The sequence below is a fragment of the Spodoptera frugiperda genome, chromosome 29 (genome assembly GCF_023101765.2).
Source record: "Spodoptera frugiperda isolate SF20-4 chromosome 29, AGI-APGP_CSIRO_Sfru_2.0, whole genome shotgun sequence".
NCBI lineage: Eukaryota > Metazoa > Arthropoda > Insecta > Lepidoptera > Noctuidae > Spodoptera > Spodoptera frugiperda.
In genome coordinates, this window is record NC_064240.1 from 9996072 (window position 1) to 10016115 (window position 20044).

Sequence of the window (20044 nt, forward strand, 5' to 3'; positions counted from 1 at the left end):
ACCTTAAAATATGGATATCGGCGACATGTGGCGTGCGTAATGAGACCGAAAATATTTTATTCAATAAGTAACTTCACTTATATATTATTATTTTTTTATCGTAGAAAAATTATATTTTTTCCTTATGGGGTTTTTGTTGGAAAATTATTGAAAAATAATCAATAAACTGCTAGGTATTGCTGAGGATTTTTATAACTTTGGACATCCTCAGGAATCTTTTATTAAGCACTATATCAAGTAGCAGATTTATTGTCATAAAGGTCATTTATTTCCTTATTTAAGTTACCGGGGCTCCGACTCAAAGTAGGTGAAGGAACAGGGTGGTTTTAAGTTAGTAAGAGTATGACATTTCCTGTCACCACCCAAGGCGGGAGAAACATTGCATGTATTTCTCCCTCAAAAAAAAACCTTATACTTTATTGAAAAAGGTGGACGTGTTAAATTGATACTTTACTTTATGGCAATTATTAGTTTCGCAGGATGTGGACGCACATTACCAGGCGCACGTTAAAAGGACGACTTTAATTTTAAGAAGCCCAAAAAAGTTTTACCAGATTCAGGTAACCAAAACAGTAACTTTCTTAGCAGTTACGCTTACAACCATTCGATTAATTAGGCAGCATACTAATATTAATTGCATGGTTATCTTAATTCTTATCACATTAGTGAAAAACTGTACTATGACACTCAAACAAGTTAAAACAAACATTATGGTTACATTTCAAAATCTATTCGCAATATAGAAAATGTCACGTTGTCGGAGCTCCCATACAAAAGTTTCACCGCAACATTGAATTATATTAGTATACACAAGCGGAAAAGCTCAGTTTTCAATAGAAAGTTAAATTTTGCAATCACTAAACGGAGTGCAACAGTCAAACTTGAACCTCGGGGGCTTAACTATGCAATTTAGTATTTCCTGTGTTATATAATACTGGTTTATGAATAGTGGTTTTGGTTTAAAGTGTTTTTGGTAATGCTGTACACAAAACGTGTTAGTATTTTTTTTAAAAACAATGATTGACACCATAGGAATCTATCTACAGTAATGGCAAATCAGAAAACGTCAGTACCTCGCGTCCCAGAAAAAAAAAGTACACTGAAGTAACCTTTTTCATGGTATAAGCCTCACTCGTTTACCAAGCAGATGTATCACCTGATGGTAAGGAATTGTCACCGCCTATGGACATCCGAAGTACTAGAAGCGTTACAAGTGCGTTGCCGGCCTTTTAGGGGTTAAGAGTTGTTAGGGTATCGGGGATAGAGAAGATCGGGAATTGGGCATCCGGTAACCTCAATCACGCAACATAGGCTTTATTTCACGTCAGTTTTCTCTGAGGCCGTGGTATAACTCCGGTCAAGCCGGTTCATTCGTGCCGAAGCATGGCTCTCCCACACCTAGGTAATATCTAATACTCACACACATAGTCACACAGTTGCAAAAATAAAACACACCCTTTCGTAGTAACAAAGTAACATATTTAACGTAAATTAATTATTATAACCAAGAAAATATTTTAAGAAAACACATCTAAATTATTAGTATAAAGTTGAGATAGTACAACATCAAAAGGCCGATATATATTATATTATATATTGTTGTTTCACCGTTACATAAACCGAATAAACTGTTTACATTGATTTACATATTTTAAGGTAATTATACCTCAAACTCCGCTGAAAGCTTTCAATATCGCTTAGTAAGTCTGTAATTCAGTGTTTGGTAAAAGGTAACCCGACCAAATTGAATTTCGTCACATAATCGTTTTTGTCCCTTCAAATCCGGGGTCATTTAAACTTTGTTGAATAAATAAATAAATGTATTGTTTTCATATTATATAGATATTGTTTTTGCTGAATTTATTTTAGCATTGTTCGGTTTTATATTGAATAAATTTTATATTATCATAAAAATGCTTTTTAGAAGTAATCACTTTTTTAGTTTTCATAACATTTTAATATAGTAGTTTCAAATGAAATTTTTATAAGCCTGTAAACGAGCAGACGGTGTCCATGACGACCAATAATCACTCGACACCCGAGTATAAGCAATCGACACCCGAAATACCAGAGGCGTTACAAGTGCGTTGCCGACCTTTTGGCAGTTAGGAGTTTAAGGGTTGTTGGAGAATCGGGAACTGGGAAGATTGGGAACGGGGTAATTGAGCCACTGGTAATCACATTTGCACAACGAAACAAGACGCAAGCGTTGTTTCACGTTGCTTTTCTGTGAGGCCGTGGTATCACTCCGCTCGAACCATTCGTGCCGAAGCACGGCCCTCCCACACTTGAATATAGTTTTAAAAAACTAAACAAAACAGTTATTAAAATAACTTGACAACTACAAAGACAACGGTTTATTCCACTCGATTGTTCGAATTCGGTTACAACAACAGAGTTATCAAAACTGCATTATTCATAGCTATTGTAAACTATTAAATCTGTGTGGCTGGGAGGCGTGGATCTAACTAGTTATAACTGGCTACAACTTGATTCCTAGAAGATCCTAACTCCAGTTTATACTTCGTTACCAAGTTTCATTCAAACATCGGTCCGCCTAATATTGTAGCTAACGTGTGCTGTTTGAATTCATTATCTTGGCTTTTGTTTTAAAATTGTACTGCTTTGTATTTTTCATATATTTTTAGTTAGGTGAAATGAGGCCCAATTCCCCCCTTTCCAATCTTCCCAATCCTCGATTCCCCAACAACCCATAAATTACTAACCCCTAAAAAGGCCAGCAATGCAATAGTAACGCCTCTGGTGCATACTTCTACTGCTTACATTAAGCAAGCGCCAGCCTGCATTCAGCAAGCGTGGCGATTAATGCTCAAACCTTCTCTGTATGAGAAGAGACCTTTGGCTAGCAATGGTCACTTATAGGCTGATGATGTGAGGTGTTGTTTAACTGATTTTAGCATATAAGTAGGTGAAAAGCGTCCAATTAAAAATAAGGCAGACCAGTTAAAAGTTAATTATTGATTGTATATCGTCTGTCTTTTTAGTAAAAAAGTACGTTTCTAGAAAAAGTCGTAAAGAAGACTTTTCTCAACATTGTCTAATTAATGTAATCTGATAAATTGAAATAATTACATGGTAAAGTACAATGTAAAGATAATTAAATAGCTGTTTGACCTTGGTTACAATGTAAAGGTACTACTTATTAACCTTTGCGTCCGTCTCAGTATTTATTTTCAAAGGGAACGTAGGAAAGGTTGCCGTTCGTATTTCAGCTAACAAAGTTCCCAAAAGAACATTATTAAGTCTTCATTGTCCTCCTATACACATAGAAGTGCTTCCCCCAATTAACCCACCTGTTTAATTTCATCAAAACATTTTACAAAAATTCCTCGACGGTAATTTGTTTCAACGCGATTTGTACTAATTAAGCTTGTTTTCGCTTCTAATTATCTCCTGAATATTCACCGGACGAAATCACTTGACCCCAAAATTGTTAGAGATATTGTTTGTTTACCCTCCAGAGGGTAGACAGAAAACAATGAATACTTTTTTTGTAAGCAAACGGCGATGGAAGCAGGTAATGAATATGCTGAAACAAAGAGCCCAATGCGGGGCCTCATTAGCCATTCAGTCGTTGTGCCTGCCTTAAAAATCATTTACAAAAAGTCTTGATGAATTTTAGTCCTGTTTTATTTCATACGAAATTGTTTTACATTATTATTAATATTATTTTATTTTTCATGTTATCCGTTACGTAATATTTATTAAAGATGGTACAAATATAATGTTTCAGTGAATTTTCATAACGAATTCCTGAACTTGGTTTTGATGACAGCTAGCTGTCTTGGAAATTAGGTAAATAATCGTTATGAGTTGTGGAAGTCAGATAATATTATGAAGGCACTATGTGATATTACTTTGATATGTTTTGGGATTAATTACAAAGTTAAACCTGGTACAAACTGGTTGAGGTGGATATTCCGTGACAGTTTCTAGAAACTTTAAGATTTCATTTTATAAAAGTTGTTAAATGTCAAAAAGCTGATGGATTTCTTAGTGGTCTGATGAAGTTTCATGCATTTTAGTTTCAACTTACATGTCACCCACACTATTCAATTTGAAACAAGAAAGAAACTAAAGCAAGAGCATTCTTAATATGAGTGTAATATAAAGTCTGGCATATTTGAGAAAGCATAATGTTCCATTAAAATAAAAGTACTCATTCTTTTATTCACAGAAAACTCAAATGCAAAACATAAAACTATATAAAAATCATGGGAAAAGAAAATATAAAACGTAAGCACTTCACTGGGACTTCATAAATTGAGTACAATATCCACAAAGTGCATGCACCATAGCATCAAATCTTCGACTCCACCAAATATGGCTACCAAAGAGAATTTTTCGATACATAAAGCACCTTGGCGGTAGTTTGTGGACGGGGTAAGTGTTGTCGGGTAAATCCGATCAAATATGGATAGGGAAATTCTAGCGGCAGCCAGTTTCCGAACGCGAGGCCTTTTGCATCGAAAACTGACGCATCACTGCGTACCGTTGTGCAGCCGTTCATATTTTATGATGTTGAGTGTTTTGTACGGGAAAACATCCACTCAATAATGAACACAAAATACACAAACTGATTTTTCATTGATTAATTTACTATACATATGAGTTTGTATGATGACATAAGGGTCTAATTTGATTGCGACAGATCCTGTAACCAATCGTTAGGCTCAATACGGAACCCGAGCCGCCCAACTCGATTATACTCAACCCGACCTAGTTGACCCAAACCGAATTAATTTCAACCGAAAAATATTCAACAAAAACTAACCGGGGTATACAATATTTTATAACCATTTGTTGTACTAACAAATAAAAACTGACAAGCTTTTGAATTTTAAATGTTTGTCACGTGTTTTACAGCGTAAACATGACACGTGCGTGACACAACCTGTGTTGTAGTCATCGAAAAATTATTGTAAAACTAAAAACAATGTCAAACGCTGCGTGTGATGATGGCGCAAACATTTTGTGGATAGGGTTACCGATTGTAGCGTACTCTGTTAACGAACTTTTTAACTGACACCTCTTTATTTTTGTTGTTAAAATTCTGACCTAGTTTTGACATTGTTTGTTATTCTTTTATATCTATTTTAAAACTATCAAATAAATCCAGTTATCATTTGTGTTGTTATTTTTCATACTGCCGTTTTTGATGCCGTAAGAATCAATGAAAGTCAAAGCCTTTATCCCATTAATCCATAATTAAGCTCTTTTGAAACGTCTAATTGAATTGTTCGTCAGTCTATCTGTCAGTAAAGTGTAGCTTCGAATGGAGAAGAGCGAGCAAGAAACTCCATAATGGTTGACTCAATGATAGTTTAAAAATATTATGTTTAGTCTAAGTAACAGATTATCTTAAATCGGGTAAAAACTACAATAAAAAATACAATATTTATAGCTTTTTTTAACATACATTGTTAAAAAAAGCTATAAATATTGTATTTTTTTCTAAATATTCCATTCTCTCATGTCTTCGAAATATTACCATTAAAAGATCGAAATAGCAAAGTAAGTCAATGTGAAAAATAATAATATCTAATAATGCAGTCTATTTGAGTGTGCAGAGGCCACAGAGCGCACTGGAGACAGCTCATCTTATATTGATGGAGCACGTTATAGCCCGCGCGTGTCGTCTCTCTCTTGACCGTAAACCCTGCGTCAAGGAGCATGTGCATCGCCCATAAAATGCTACTGCGTTCGTCAACTTTTATACTTGTTTCATGTAAACATTTGATATGTATGTAAAAATAAAATAAAATATTGTATTGAATTTATATTTTACAACGTAATTTTGTAAGTGCGAAGGCAAGTTTGTTTAAAATGTAGTATAAAATTTATACGTATAATAGATGAAAATACGAGAAATGTTAAAAAAAGCAAATTTTCACGGACAAAGCTACGGGTATAGGCTAGTGAAGTATTTAAATCTTAATCTTTACACGATATACCCTTATAATAATAGAAAAATCTCCAATAAATTATTTTACCTTCATAAAAAATATGTCAAACTTATTTTAAAGAATCTTCAATACAGCGAATAAAACAAAACTTTATCTAACTCGGATCGAGAAAATGAAAAATGGGAGTTGATAGTTAGAAACTATGTTAGGCACGCTAGTAAACTGGGGATTACAGATAATGGCCAATTTAAGTGCTAATAAATTTTGTTTACGTACATCTTGAAACATCGGGCCGCGCCTAATTGGTTATTGGGGAGGTCAATCAACTTGAAAAATCGAGTAACGTTACGGTTTAGTAAATCTGCTTTATTATCTTTATTTTCCTATTATTACAGTTTTATACAATAAAGAACTTTAAGAAAAGTATGAAAAAATCCATATTTCAATGAAATCAGTTAGTTACAGCCCTGACTACGTAGTGATGAACAGCGCTCGCGCATGCTACGCGCCACGTAAGTTATGTGCTACGGCGTAGCACAACGCTACGAATGCGAGGTCATCGTAGCATGGAGTCGTTATTGATTTATTTGATTTGTATTATAACAACATTATTTTGTAAATAATATTACCAATAGATTTATGTAAATCAATGTCCCAAATAAACTCCGTAGTTCAGTTAAAGTTTATTATACAAGCTGAAACTATTTCGTAGAAACGGGCGATTCCATGAAATATTCTAATATCAAGCCAGAAGCGAGTTTGTAAAGTGTTCGAAATGTTCCTGGAAAGGGTTTGTATGCAGGTGACATGTCTAAACATGATTTATATTGAAGTTTGTTACGTAGTGGCCGATTGAGAGACTTAACATTGTTAACAATGCTACGATTTGAGTTTGAGAAATTTACTGTAACTTATTGAACGGTTTGAATAGTGTAAGTGATGGTTATTGAAAACATTTATACTAATTTATTACTTGTAATAAATTATAATGGAATTTGTGAGTACCCTACATAAAGCTATATAGATTGAATATTATCATTAATTTATTTACATACAAATAATGTGTGCACATAAGTTACAGAACATTTTTGTGGTTTTGGTCTTATAATTACATTTGATTAGATAACTGTGTTAGACATTTTTATTATACTTGATCTCGATACTTAAACATATTTTTGACGACTAAAAAAGAAAAAAACATGAACTAATTTTGCCTAATTCCTTCATCGCATAACACTCTCTAAAAGATTAGCCAAATATCTCTATACACAAACACATATGAAAATATATCACAATTCGATTACCGAACAACACGCACACATGAAAAATCGAACTCTAATAATTCTTTTCTGTGCTCTGCAATGGTTGTTTGTAAAAAAAGACGGTGGCATATTCAATTCACCTTTGTATTCGCCAAAGTTTCGAATCTGACATTGACATTTGAACTGACAGTAGGGAAACTGACGCGGGAACGAATTTGAGTGCTCCTGTATATAATGGAACTGAGGAACTGTACTTAATGTGTTTTTTTTTGTTGGATATTGAGTGATGAGTGTTGACAGAGTCCCGGGGAGCTAGTGAATGCAGGTGGCGGCTTGTCTACGTGGAGGTCTAAGGGAAAGTTCGACAGTGGACGTCTTCCTACTGATGATGATGATGATTGTTAGCCAGAATTTATTATATCTTGATAAAACAATTGATAGATAACTATGTTTAATTTTTTATGTTTTTATATTATTTATTTAACAATGTTTATTTAAATTATATCTAATATGCAGCATGATGCTAGCAATAAACTATTATTGCCATTTAAACTTCACATTGGCATTTCAATTTTTTTTATATTTAATTGGTCATGTTTTGCCATCGTCTTACCTGGTGGTAAATGATGATTTGGCCTACGATGGAGCACGGCTAAGCAACTATAAGAAACCTGGTCAATCTTGCTTTGAACATCCACCAAGAAACATAGACTCCGGCAAAGAATTCCAGATTCTTAGCAGTTCGCACAAGGAAGCTTGAAGCGAAGCGCTTCGTGCGAGTTGGTTGGATATCTTCCATGAAGCGCAACTTATTGTTTATTTAACATCAATTAAAACTCTTATGATGTTATTCATTACGTTAAGTAACGTATTATTGGAAAGTTCTAAAATAAAAAATTGCAGAACAAAAACTAATCAAGCGATGAACTAAAACGGTGTAAACCAACAGAAATTTAGCTCCCACACAAATATAGATAATGCGTTTTAACTTGTTCAGCGGTGTAATATAAATTTACGACTTATTACTGTTGGGAATTGAGCAGTGTCATCCGATCGCAGTGTTATCAGGGACCATGTTCTGTTATTGATATATTCATAACAACAATGTATGGGTGTTGTTTTTAGAACAGTGTATAGAAGTTTTAGTTTGTTTTGCAACAGTTTTTATGATAGTGGTCATCACTGTTACATTGTTTACCATTTCTAATATTCTGCAAAAAATATGTCGTATTCATAAATTGTCGTTATCTATTATTTGTCAATATTATTCGACTCCTTACTATTGTTGATATTATAAATTGAAATACCTAATTACGAGTATTGACGTTTGAATAAAAACAAATGGCAGGAAACACAATGCAAATAAAATAAATTGGATATCATACATCAGTTATTCTCTTAGGGATCGTAAAAGTTACAAACAATATTAACAAACGTATTATAAATTTCCTATTTTATCAATTACAGCTAAAATTTCCTTACCGAATTCACTAAACCAACCCCGAACTAAACAACCAATTAAACTGTAAAATAAAGCTATTTCAATGCATATTACATCTACCTGAATTAAGGTGATGTCGCGTTGTAATGTTAGTAATTTTATGCAAATAAATTCACGCTTAGCTAAGAGTTGCGTACCTATGTCAAATCTGAGATGTGGGTCGTCTTTGCCCTCGTATTAGTAAGCTACAAAATGGATTAAGTCCCCTCACGGGAGGGATTTAATTAACTAGAAATTATAATATACGAACGCGGGTAAAAATATGGAAGTTGGGCTATGTGTGTTCGAGAATTTCGTAGTGAAAAAGTTTTTAGTCACTTGTTAGCACAATGTGTCATGTCAGCAAATCAATGTCAGTTTTTTTTTGGTATAAATACGTGCAGACGAATCACCTCATGGTAAACAATCAGAGCCGCCCACGGACAATCGAAACACTAGAGGCGTTACAAGTGCATTGCTGGTCTTTTGTTCACCTTAACTGACTGCACGGTTTGGCACTGAATTGACTGCACGGTTGGTGCGGTGGCTGGGCAACTGGCTGCCGCGCAACGGGTAGCGGGTTCCATTCCCGCACGGAGCAATTCTTCGTGTGATCCACAAATTGCTGTTTCGGGTCTGGGTGTTATGTGCATGTGAACTTGTATGTTTGTAAACGCACCCACGACACAGGTGAAAATCCTAATGTGGGGCAACGTTTTTTAAAATAAATAAAAAAATAAAAAAACCTTCTACTTCTATTTCTTGCTGTTTATTTGTGATAAAGATGATATAAACCAATTAAAAATAATAACTGTTAGTTATTCTATATATTTCGAGTTATACAATAAATTATACTACAATAAGTAGTAACCTATTCGTTTTTGATACGGCTTGACTAAACGTGATAGTTGTATCTTTTTATGCTGATAAACGGTACCCTTCTCGTATCGTAACCCAAGTAAAAAAATCTGACAGGTCATACCCCGAACAATAACATTGTATAAAACATTAGCAACATTCTAACTAATCCAACAAACTCCTTCAGAATATAATGAACTAAGCGGTAATATTCAAACTTTGTGCCCATTTGTAAGCACATAGTTAAGGGCGAGGCATTTCGTAGTACTTTGTATGACCGACCAGCATTTTGTCTAAAACCTGCCAGCGGAACAAAGGACCATGTTTTGTTCTTATTTGACGAAGTTCATACACAAACATTTAATATAAAGTTGTAACGTAAATAAGATTTAAACTTGATGAATGGTTGTTCGAATAAAACAATTGAAATGGATGAATTTGTAAAGCCGTTTCTATTCGTTGCTGTTTGAATTGGTTGAGTGTGTTTCTCTACAATTGATATTTATTTATTTATTTTATTAAATTGACAATGAGAATTTTTGTTTGTAATTGTGTATCACAATTATTAATTTTATTGTATTATAACTTTTGAGAGACAATTATGGTATATTAACGTAACTGTTTGACGAGGAACTCGACTCAAGTTCATGAGTGTGTACACTGTACAGTATCTACTTATCTTAGAAAAATATTTTAAGTGTGTCGTAAATTGTTTATCACAAAACAATCGTTTAAACTTTATTTAGTAATAGCTTCTACTAGCAGCTTCGCACGCGTTCCTGTGAGATAAAAAGTATATCCTATCACTCAAGTCAACTGATAATCTGTCTGTGTACCAAATTTCATCAAAATCCGTTATTGTACCCAGAAAGTAATGTAGACAAGTACTGTATACAGAGAAAAATCACGATATTTTTATGAAAAGCGTCTTTCGATGTAAATAAGTGCCCCCATACTTCTTCACAAAGACTCTACACGTGAAACTCAGAACAGGTTTAAGTTTACAAGCTGATTCACTAAAAGACATTAAGTAAGGCTCTTGAGAACTGATGGCAGGTCTGCATTCAGATGAGATGTTCAAAACGTTACGAATACGTAACATGAAACTAACCCTCTCGTCCAGCAAACTGACCTGCCTCTAACGTGATTATCTGGAGAAACGTGAGCATATAGCTGCCTAGATACGACAAGGGGGACGTAAGATTTTTGAAGTTTTGTGGGGATAATCATTTTCTTTAATAGGAATGTACTATTAATAAATAAGAGGGATTTTAAACTCTCACTATCATATTAGTTCAGTATTTTTGACGAATTTTCCCAATTCCAGATTATTAAATCAACAATTGTGTTTAAATACTACTAAACACAAAAGCTATTCAAGAAACATTTGTTCAATAGTGACACAGACTGAACATGAAGTGGAACACAAGCGTTATTTTATTTATTTTAACCGTGGTCGACCCACTGCAGCATAACGCACTGACTTCCAAGCATTATAGGAAATGGTAAATGATGTCAAACTATAATAAAGCTGGCGATAAGAATAGTATTGTTTTATTCACTGGTTCTTCTATAAATCCTCCATCTTCAGTACTTTTTAGTCTCCCCAAGGTATCCAGCTTTGCCGCTAAATAATGCACCAACTAACCGAAGCGAGCTCACCATAGCAGATAATTGGCGTATCCAGTACAAAGTTACGTCCACGTTGAAGCAAAGACATCGTATGTCGCAACGGAGTCATTCAATAATCTGATTCAATTCTGAGTGAAGGTATAGTTTCATGCTTACTGGCGTCTTACTTAATATTCCACTCTTGTGCTCGTCCAACTGTGAACTTCCATTTTAGGTAAATAATGAAATTTACGGAAAAATATATCGAAGTGAATTCTTGTTTCGAGATGTATGTGGTTAGAGCTGTAAGTATTTGTTCTATTTTTAGATTTCTGGTTTTCGCTGTGTATAGAAATAGGACTGATGTAAAGGTATTTTTTTTTAGTTAAGGTGTGTCATAAAGATGAGTTGATGATACCTACTTGAATCGCGCCGGGAAGTTGTTTTAATATTAAAATTATTTTCCTGATTTTGCGAATGCAAAGTAAAAAATATAAGTGAAATTCATGTCGTTGTAAACGCATACTTAACGCTTGCCATGTGAACATAAGCTTAGTGACATAAAGGTAACTACGAGATAAACAATAAAATCTGTCTGTTTGAAAGTACATAGTATAAAAGAGCCTTTATGAAATAATATATTTTATTTTTTACCACAAAAATTGGTTTAGTAGTTTTATATAAGCCTACACGTGGCCGGCGATGCCAATGTAATACTTTTCTATTAGGAGCAAAAAATATTTGTATCAAAGGTTATTTTATTTGTGTTGACTTTTACTTAGGTATTACCTATTAAATACCTATTTTGATGTTGTTAGGCTTCGTATATTTTGAAGAGCTTTTTTCTGATTAGGTAGGTTTTATATGAAAATGTTTACTGGATAATAGGTAAATAGTGTTCGAGACAACTTCGAGATTATTTTTCTTGGAAAATCTTCGTAAACGTGATTGTAAGTTTTTTAAATCAAAGTCTTTTAATAAGTTGTTGTTTTCGAACAAAAATCAATTATTGATTTATTCAAATTCATGAATTTAACAATTAATATTATATTGTTTGAGAATCAAAGTAATCTTGTACATGAAACTGTACATCGATGGTCGTTGATAGATAAAAACAAGGAAAAATACATTTATTTTAATTACCATAAAATCTTTCTTAACATCGTGTACCGTGAAGCCTTCTTATCCACGTAGGGGTAGGCAGAGGTGCACATTACGACACCTAATGCAACTGTACAACGTGTAACAAAAAGGGGGTATACATATCAAGTGCACGGTTTCTAGATAACATAACAAACGATACGGGAAGGGTTTTTTAAACTCATGTTTTCATGGTACCAAGTTATGAATTTTTCCAATCGCGCCGCCGCGCGAATCAAAATTAGGTAGACAGGTACTAGGCGATCAGATTGACAGAAGAAATGTTTGGTAATACTAGCGAGTGACCCCTGTAGTGTTTGTATGATTTGAAATTAAGAACCATGCAATACCAAGTATTTGGTACTATTTTTTTTTAACGAATTTTAATCTAAAACTTTGTGTAGAGATTTTATTCAACCTGTATACATCAGGGCTTCCTGATGTATATGGGTATTTTGTTACACGTTGTATAATGTACACCTACTTTTCCCCATTTGCGTTATAAGTTCTATGTCATAGGGGGTGAGTCTATTGCCATATGCTCCGTGACAAATTTTCGAAAAACCGAAAAACGCCCAGCTTCTTTCTTAACACCCTCAATCAATTAAAGAACATTATTTACAAAGAAAATGTATCTAAGAAAGATTACTTTAATCTCTGCACTCTGAACGAACCAACCAAAAAATGATTCGTTCCACGTGACCACGCATATTTTTCAAATTAACAACCAATGAGAGTTTGAGGGAACATTAAGAAAATAATAGATATTGGTAATATATTTTTCGTTTACGTATATTTTTCTTTAAATATTGAAATCATGAAATTAGTTGTATACAGTCAATTATCTACTAACATTAAATTAACTCTATTACCCGCTTTAAAACAATTTTTAAAACCCGTTTTTAAATGTATATAAACGCTAAGGATAGTTAGGCATACATATTATTTTATTGATACAATAACATACTACATATTAAAATTAAAGTCAGTTAATATTATATTGACCTAATGATAATAAGCGACAGCAGCGCCACTAAAAGCGAAACTATTCTACTAAAATTCTCCAAATGATAAAAATATAGGTTAGTTGTGCATGAAATGAATGCGAGGACTGTGTTCTGCTGTTTGCTGCTAATGGTCTAGAGAGGACGTGACAGTGCACCGACGTCGAATGTAGATATTACGTCTAACTGCAAACTGCTAAATAGGGGTAAGAATATTCTAGGAAAATACAAAAGTAGTATTAACGTGATGTAAGGATAGTAGATTATTTTCAGTGTGCTTTTAATTCATGGATTTATAAAATTATAAACTTACACTTTAACTAAAAATGTAGGTATTTTTCAAAGATAAGTAGTTACTTTTGCTTAGTATGTCAACGATTCAAAAAATATTAAACGATTTGAATATCTTTATATATATAATTCTTCTGTACGTGTGTATGTCACTGAACTTCTCTTAAACGACTCGACCGATTTTGATGAAATTTTTTGTGTGTGTTCAAGGGGATCTGAGAATGGTTTAGATTCACAATTTTGTCCGCTAGACAATGTTTTATTGATTAATTTTTAATTTATTAGCAGTTGTTGATTTTGGAATGTTTTACAATGGATCCGACTGACGGCGCTACCATCGCAGTGTCAAATATTAATGACGTTAGATATTGTCATAACATTTGAATAATAGGTAATTTTCATCAAAAAGGTCCAGAAAGTTTTAGCTTATTAAAAAAAGTTTAAAATTTTCAAATTAAAGACGTGTAGACAGGACAACGTCTGTCGGGTCCGCTAGTATTAATAAATATGTTTTATTCTGCCACTGCACTGCAATGCACTTACTTCAATTTGAATAAAAATTTACTCATCTAGCTCAATTTTTGTTGGTAAAAATATTTCAAATTTTCAAATTTCAAAACATATATTTTAATGTTTTATTTTGTTACATTCTACGTTTTAGAATAAAATACATATATGGAGAAGATATGAATTATCAATATTATGGTACATAAATAACTAAAATCAGTTGTAAATACTATCCTATTCTATTCTTAGTTATAGTTAGTAATTTCCAGTTCTATATTTCTAACTAAATAATCTAATACGATTAAGATGTGAATCTCAATTATATGCAAGATTATTACCTTGTTAATAGAGGATTGACCGACAATTTACAAAAGGGTTAACTGCCGTAAAATATCACTTTACGGTTAAACCGAGGCGGCCTGTTATACATACGAAATGTATGGTAACTAATTAGCACATTGTGCAAAGACTGGTTAATTTGAAACTGTTTATAAAAACTTGTAGTTTTTTAGTTATTATTTCGATCATTCATTTATTTCTTTTACTTGGTTGTTACATTTTTAAATATTAAATTAAAAAAAAAAAACATTTAAAAATGGGTAACAGGATAAATCCAAGCTACCGGGCGGTCAGGGCTCAAGAGAGAGAGTTCCGGACAATATGCGCCGTGTCCAGAAGTACTGCTTTCTGCATCAGGCTCTTGATCCAACCGTCTAACGTTAGCCTACTTAGGTGTTGGTCGAGGCTTTTGGCTATGAGGCCATTGGCAGATACGACTATCGGCACAATGATTGCTGAATCTACATCCCACATGTCGACAACCTCATGAGCTAAATCAAGATATTTACTGGCTTTATCTTTTTCAGCTTTCACAAGATTCTCGTCATGTGGGATTGTTATATCAATTATCATTGTGCGACGGCTTGGTCGATCTATCACCACAATGTCAGGTTTGTTAGCAACAATTGTCCTGTCTGTGATGATAGTTCGATCCCAATACAGTGTGACATCTCCATTTTCAAGAACTGGGTCAGGCAGATACTTATAATACGGCACTTCAGATTCAACAAGTTTGTATTTTAAAGCAAGTTGTTGATGAATAATCCTGGCTACAAGATTGTGTCTGTGCAAGTACTCTCCGTTAGCTAAATGAGAACAACCCGAAATTATATGTCGAATGGATTCCCCTGGGCGATGACATGCCCGACAAATGTCAGCCGTTCCATCCTTTATAATATACTTTCGGTAGTTGTTCGTCAACATAACTTCGTCCATAATTGCACAGACAAAACCTTCCGTTTCTCCAAATAAGTTACCAAAACGTAGCCAGGATACGGACGCTAAGAAATCTGTATCTGGCCCATGTAAGGCCCGATAGTAGCGTCCGTGCAACTCCTTACTTTGCCATACATTCTTGCGATCCTTAGTGCTTAGTATTATAGGTTCTCTCCAGTCCTTATTAGCCAAGGAGAGCGGAGTAAGTCCTTTGTCCACTGAGACAACATCTCGATGCATCCCCACCTCCATTTTGAAAAAATATTATCGGAGACTGCACACTTCACTATTGTGTAGGGTTTTGGCATTTAAAAAGCCTCGCCCCCCACATTTACGTGGTATGTACAGTCTCATTACTGATGATCGTGGGTGATGCATCCGATGCTCAGTCAACAATGAACGGACTTTTCTGTCCAGGGCGTCCAGTTCCGTTTGAGTCCACTTGAGTATGCCAAAAGAGTACATCAGTACTGGCATGACCCAACCGTTGTAAGCGCGCACCTTGTTACCACCTGATAAAAGACTATTGAGAACTTTCTTCAGGCGGCCAAAGAAGCGCTCCCGCAACGATTGCTTCATGACAGCTACATCAATGCCTAACGCTTCTGACATACCCAAGTATTTATAGGTTTCGGTTGAAGAGAGAAGTCTAAAGTTTGTGGTATCAGAGTTTCGTGTTTCATCTGATTCCACAATTTCCCCTCTTTACATGCATGATTGCACATTTGTCCACACCAAATTCCATCCTAATGGCATTACTGAACGTTTCAGTGACATTTAGTAATTTCATTAGATGCGAGTTGTTTGGAGCAAATAGCTTTAAATCATCCATGTAAAGTAGGTGGGATATAATTTCTCCCCTCTTCTCAACCTGTAACCTAACCCGGAATCCTCAAGCAAAGAGCTTAGGGTTCATCGTTCTCACAAATTTGTCGACATCCTGGATAGCGAAGAACTGTTCTCCATTGTCTCATACATGACATCAGGAAAGCACGCAGAGCTGTATCGACTTTGTACAGCTCCAGTACCCTCATGAGCCATGTATGTGGCACGGAGTCGTAGGCCTTCTTATAATCTATCCAGCATGTGGACAAATTCTTGTGAGATCTACGAACCTGTTGGCAAATGGACATGTCAATGAGGAGAAGCTCCTTAGTACCACGGGACCTATTCCTACATCCATTTTGAGAGGTAGACATGATATTATTGTCTTCAATATGCTTATTAAGTTTTTCTCTCAAAATGGATGTTAGGAGTTTATAAATTGTCGGTAGGCACGTAATCGGCCGATAATTTTTGGGTTCCGCGGTACTTCCAGATTTATGGAGCAGGTGGGTTAACCCAGTCGTAAAGAATTGAGGCAAAGATCCAGACTCCAAAGCTGACTGAAATTGAGATGCCAAGCGACTATGCGAACTGGTAAACCATCTTAACCAGAAATTGTGCAGCCCATCCGGGCCTGGAGCTTTCCAGTTAGCCAACGGATAGGCTGCATTAGACACATCTTCCGTGGTTATGGAGATTTGTTCCATTTCTGGTACCAGTTCACATTTTCGCCTAACCTTCTCAATCCAATCCCCTTCAGTGTGACAAACAGGTGCCGACCAAATGCTACGCCAGAACGACGTCGTAACATCAGCATCTGGTAGGCACGTGTCAGTCCTAGTCTGTTCTTTTAGCTCCCAATTTCTATACACCCACCTTTGATCCCTTTGGAATGTGCGATTCTGTGTATACCGTTCCACTCGCTTCTTATACCGACGAATACGGTTTGCCCATGCATAAATTCTCTGTTTCAGGAAGTCAAGACGCTCCGTAATATGTGAGACATAGTCCTGGGGGTTTATATCCATCCCCAGGAACGCCCGCCTCACAAAACGCATCACTCTTGGGCGCGTGTTGCCCTCCCTGAAACAGAGCAATTTGGCAATAAGTGTCCTAGCCTCATCGATACGTCGTTCAATCCTGCACTGCCAAGCTGGTACAGCTGGTTTCTGCCGTGTGCTGTTGTTTTCTCTTTCGAGTAGTTTTACGTTAGCTACACGGCATGCTGCTATTGCTCCACAGTACAGAATTGAATGACTATCGATAAGGTCCTCAGAACTATCAAAATAATTTGATAGCTCCGAGTCCAGGGCACATACTAGCGCCCTGTTCTTTTTATGCATGGGCAGACGAGGTAAACGCGGTCTAAGAGAGGGCGATATAAACCAGTATTCCCGAATCGCATCCTCCAAAGCCCTCCTCAATTCTTCACTGCATTTGTGAGTACTTACCTCCGTAGTCCTATCATCATTCGGTGCAACAACAGGTTCAATTTGTGTTGGTTCCTCTATATTTTGTTGCAGCGGAATGATGACACGACTCCTGAGTTCTTCACTTTGCAGTCGATCAAGTACAATATCATCCAACATACGATTACGCTGAATGACTCGCACCTGATCCGACAGTCTTTGTGCCGACACGTTGATGGTTGGTTCGAACTCCTGAAACAAGGCAAGCATTCTGACACGGTACGCTGTCAGGTTCCTTCCTCCCTCTGTTGCCCTAAAATATGCGCGCATGACATTTTCATTAATGGATCTTGTCCATTTCATGCGCGACACATTACCACCGGGCGCTGGGACTCCTCCCGAAGCCAGTGGGCCTCGTGGTCCTAAGCCACTCGGTGGCCGACGTCTTCCCCGGCGACGTGTAGGTGGTGGCGACGTGGGTGGGGAAAATACTCGTCGCTAGAGCTCGACGCGCCTACAACCGTCGATGACACCACTGCATCTGGTGGTGGTGCCGATGATGGCGGGGCGGAGCTGGGCGACGTGGTCGGAGATGGTGGGCGTGTCCTTTGTATAGCTGCAGCTCTTCGTGTTATCATATTGTGATTATATCGTGATTTTACCCATTACCATTTGACATCTAATGTCATGTCACTGTTATTTTTCGTTATTTTTGTGAAATTTTGGTTTTTAAATTCTCTCATGTTATTTATTTGTAAAAAGTTCTTTCTGAATTATATAGCTTATTTGTTATAAACTGTAAAATGCTTCAAAATTGTATTATTTTGGATTTAATAAAAATTAGTAAAAATTTTTGATATTTCACATTCGGTGTTGCTACAGCTAGTTATTATTATTATTAGATTGCACGGTTGACACGGTGGCTGGGCAACTGCCGTGTAACGGGTAGCGAGTTCGTTTCCCGCACGGAGCAACTCTTCGGGTGCTCCTCAAATTGTTGTTTCGGTTCTGGGTGTGATGAGTATGTGAACTAGCATTTTGGTAAACGCACCATTATTTTAAAAAATGGGAACCAATATTTTCAGATTTTAACATACTATGCGTTTATTCCCAAGTAATAATTGTTACTGTAGTACCAACACTAAAAAGACGGACGGGATCATCCAATAATAATGTCCATAATAATTTTCAATACTAGCCGCAATCTCTTTTCTGTGATACTAGCAGTATTACAAAAAACAAAACTATAGTTACCTATTAATGAAAGCCCTTAAACAATGATCACAAAATAAACTATCATAGTTTATCCACAACACACACAATCCGTTCCATTTCAATTCGAAAATCTAAACACACATTTTCCCACACATAAGTATAAATTCATCAATATTTATGGCAAGAATAAAGCACCTGAGAACCAGTGAATTTCTTGAGTTTCTCTCAATATTAGTTAGTCATATAAATCAAAAATTATCTCTTCTGGCCTCAAATGAGCGCATGTATTATTTAGAACGTTCCTACCGCACCTCGGACAGACGTTACACTTTGATATATACCCTGTTTACCATTATGAGTCTGATATCTTCTGTACCAACAGTTATAAGCGTTATTCTAGCTATTTATTTCGTTATTTATTTATTTTATATAAGCTACATGGTGAATCACCATTTGTCACCACCATCCACACTCGGGTATCGTAAGAGTTGAATGAGAGACGATATATTTAACGAGACTAGGCAGCAGTGTTGTCTAATAAAATTAATTCTTTTAAACTGCTATCTCCAATCAACTTGTCAAGCGTCGACATTATCACCAACCCTTCTTTTGTAGAGAAGGCTTATAGTCAAAAGACCATGAAAGTCTTACGGGTTATTGGTCATGATTATAGTTAAAACTCAACATTAAAAGATCTTCGATTAAGTCAAGTGTGAGACTAAACATTTAACAAGAACCGGACAGTGGTACGCTAAAGTCACGTAGCAGCCGTCACCATAAAAGCACTATCTAACAAAAGTTGAACCCCACTTGCAGAAAAGCAACTAAATCGTCAGTGACTGCTACTTAAAGTACGAGTAATAATGGTCTGTTGTGTCCAAACACATTTATGACAGTCGTTGTAAAACGTTACTAAGAGAAACATCAAAATGTACACGGAAAATTCCACCTTAAGTGATAGGTAGATAGAGAAAAGGCGAGGAAAATTCCACAAATATGATGAGTGGTGATACAATTGTAATAATTGGTTAAAATATTTATTACATAATATTTTAAATTTCCTACGTTTTTCTACTAATTACATAATTGTAAGGTTTTAAGTGTAAGTTTAAATATTGAGTAAGAGGTTTTCAGTCCAATTGTTTTCGTAGATCAAAGAATTAGTATTTATATGGTTTAAAAATATTTTACTTATAACACATTTGCTTAGACCTTCGAAGCTTTAAAAGGCGTTTTGTTA

General features: G+C 35.5%; 2 protein-coding genes across 4 annotated transcripts in view; both read right to left on the bottom strand.

Moving 5' to 3' along the window:
* Positions 1-20044, bottom strand: part of LOC118268429 (poly(rC)-binding protein 3) — a 220817-nt gene that overhangs the window by 144590 nt on the left and 56183 nt on the right. The window lies entirely within an intron of this gene.
* Positions 16261-18227, bottom strand: LOC126912766 (uncharacterized). Its single transcript, XM_050706675.1, has 3 exons — positions 18082-18227; positions 16790-17902; positions 16261-16528 (listed from the first exon to the last, which is right to left on the bottom strand). The coding sequence occupies exons 1-3, from the start codon at positions 18225-18227 to the stop codon at positions 16261-16263; spliced, it is 1527 nt and encodes a 508-aa protein (XP_050562632.1).

Bases quoted from the DNA above. Each gene is read 5' to 3' on its own strand.
- LOC126912766 (XM_050706675.1), bottom strand. From the start codon at position 18,227: ATGATAACACGAAGAGCTGCAGCTATACAAAGGACACGCCCACCATCT. The intron at 17,903-18,081 runs GTATTTTCCCCA...CGCATATTTTAG, and splicing joins GCGTCGAGCTCTAGCGACGA to GGCAACAGAGGGAGGAAGGA. The intron at 16,529-16,789 runs GTTAAGATGGTT...AAATGGATGTAG, and splicing joins GATGGGCTGCACAATTTCTG to GAATAGGTCCCGTGGTACTA.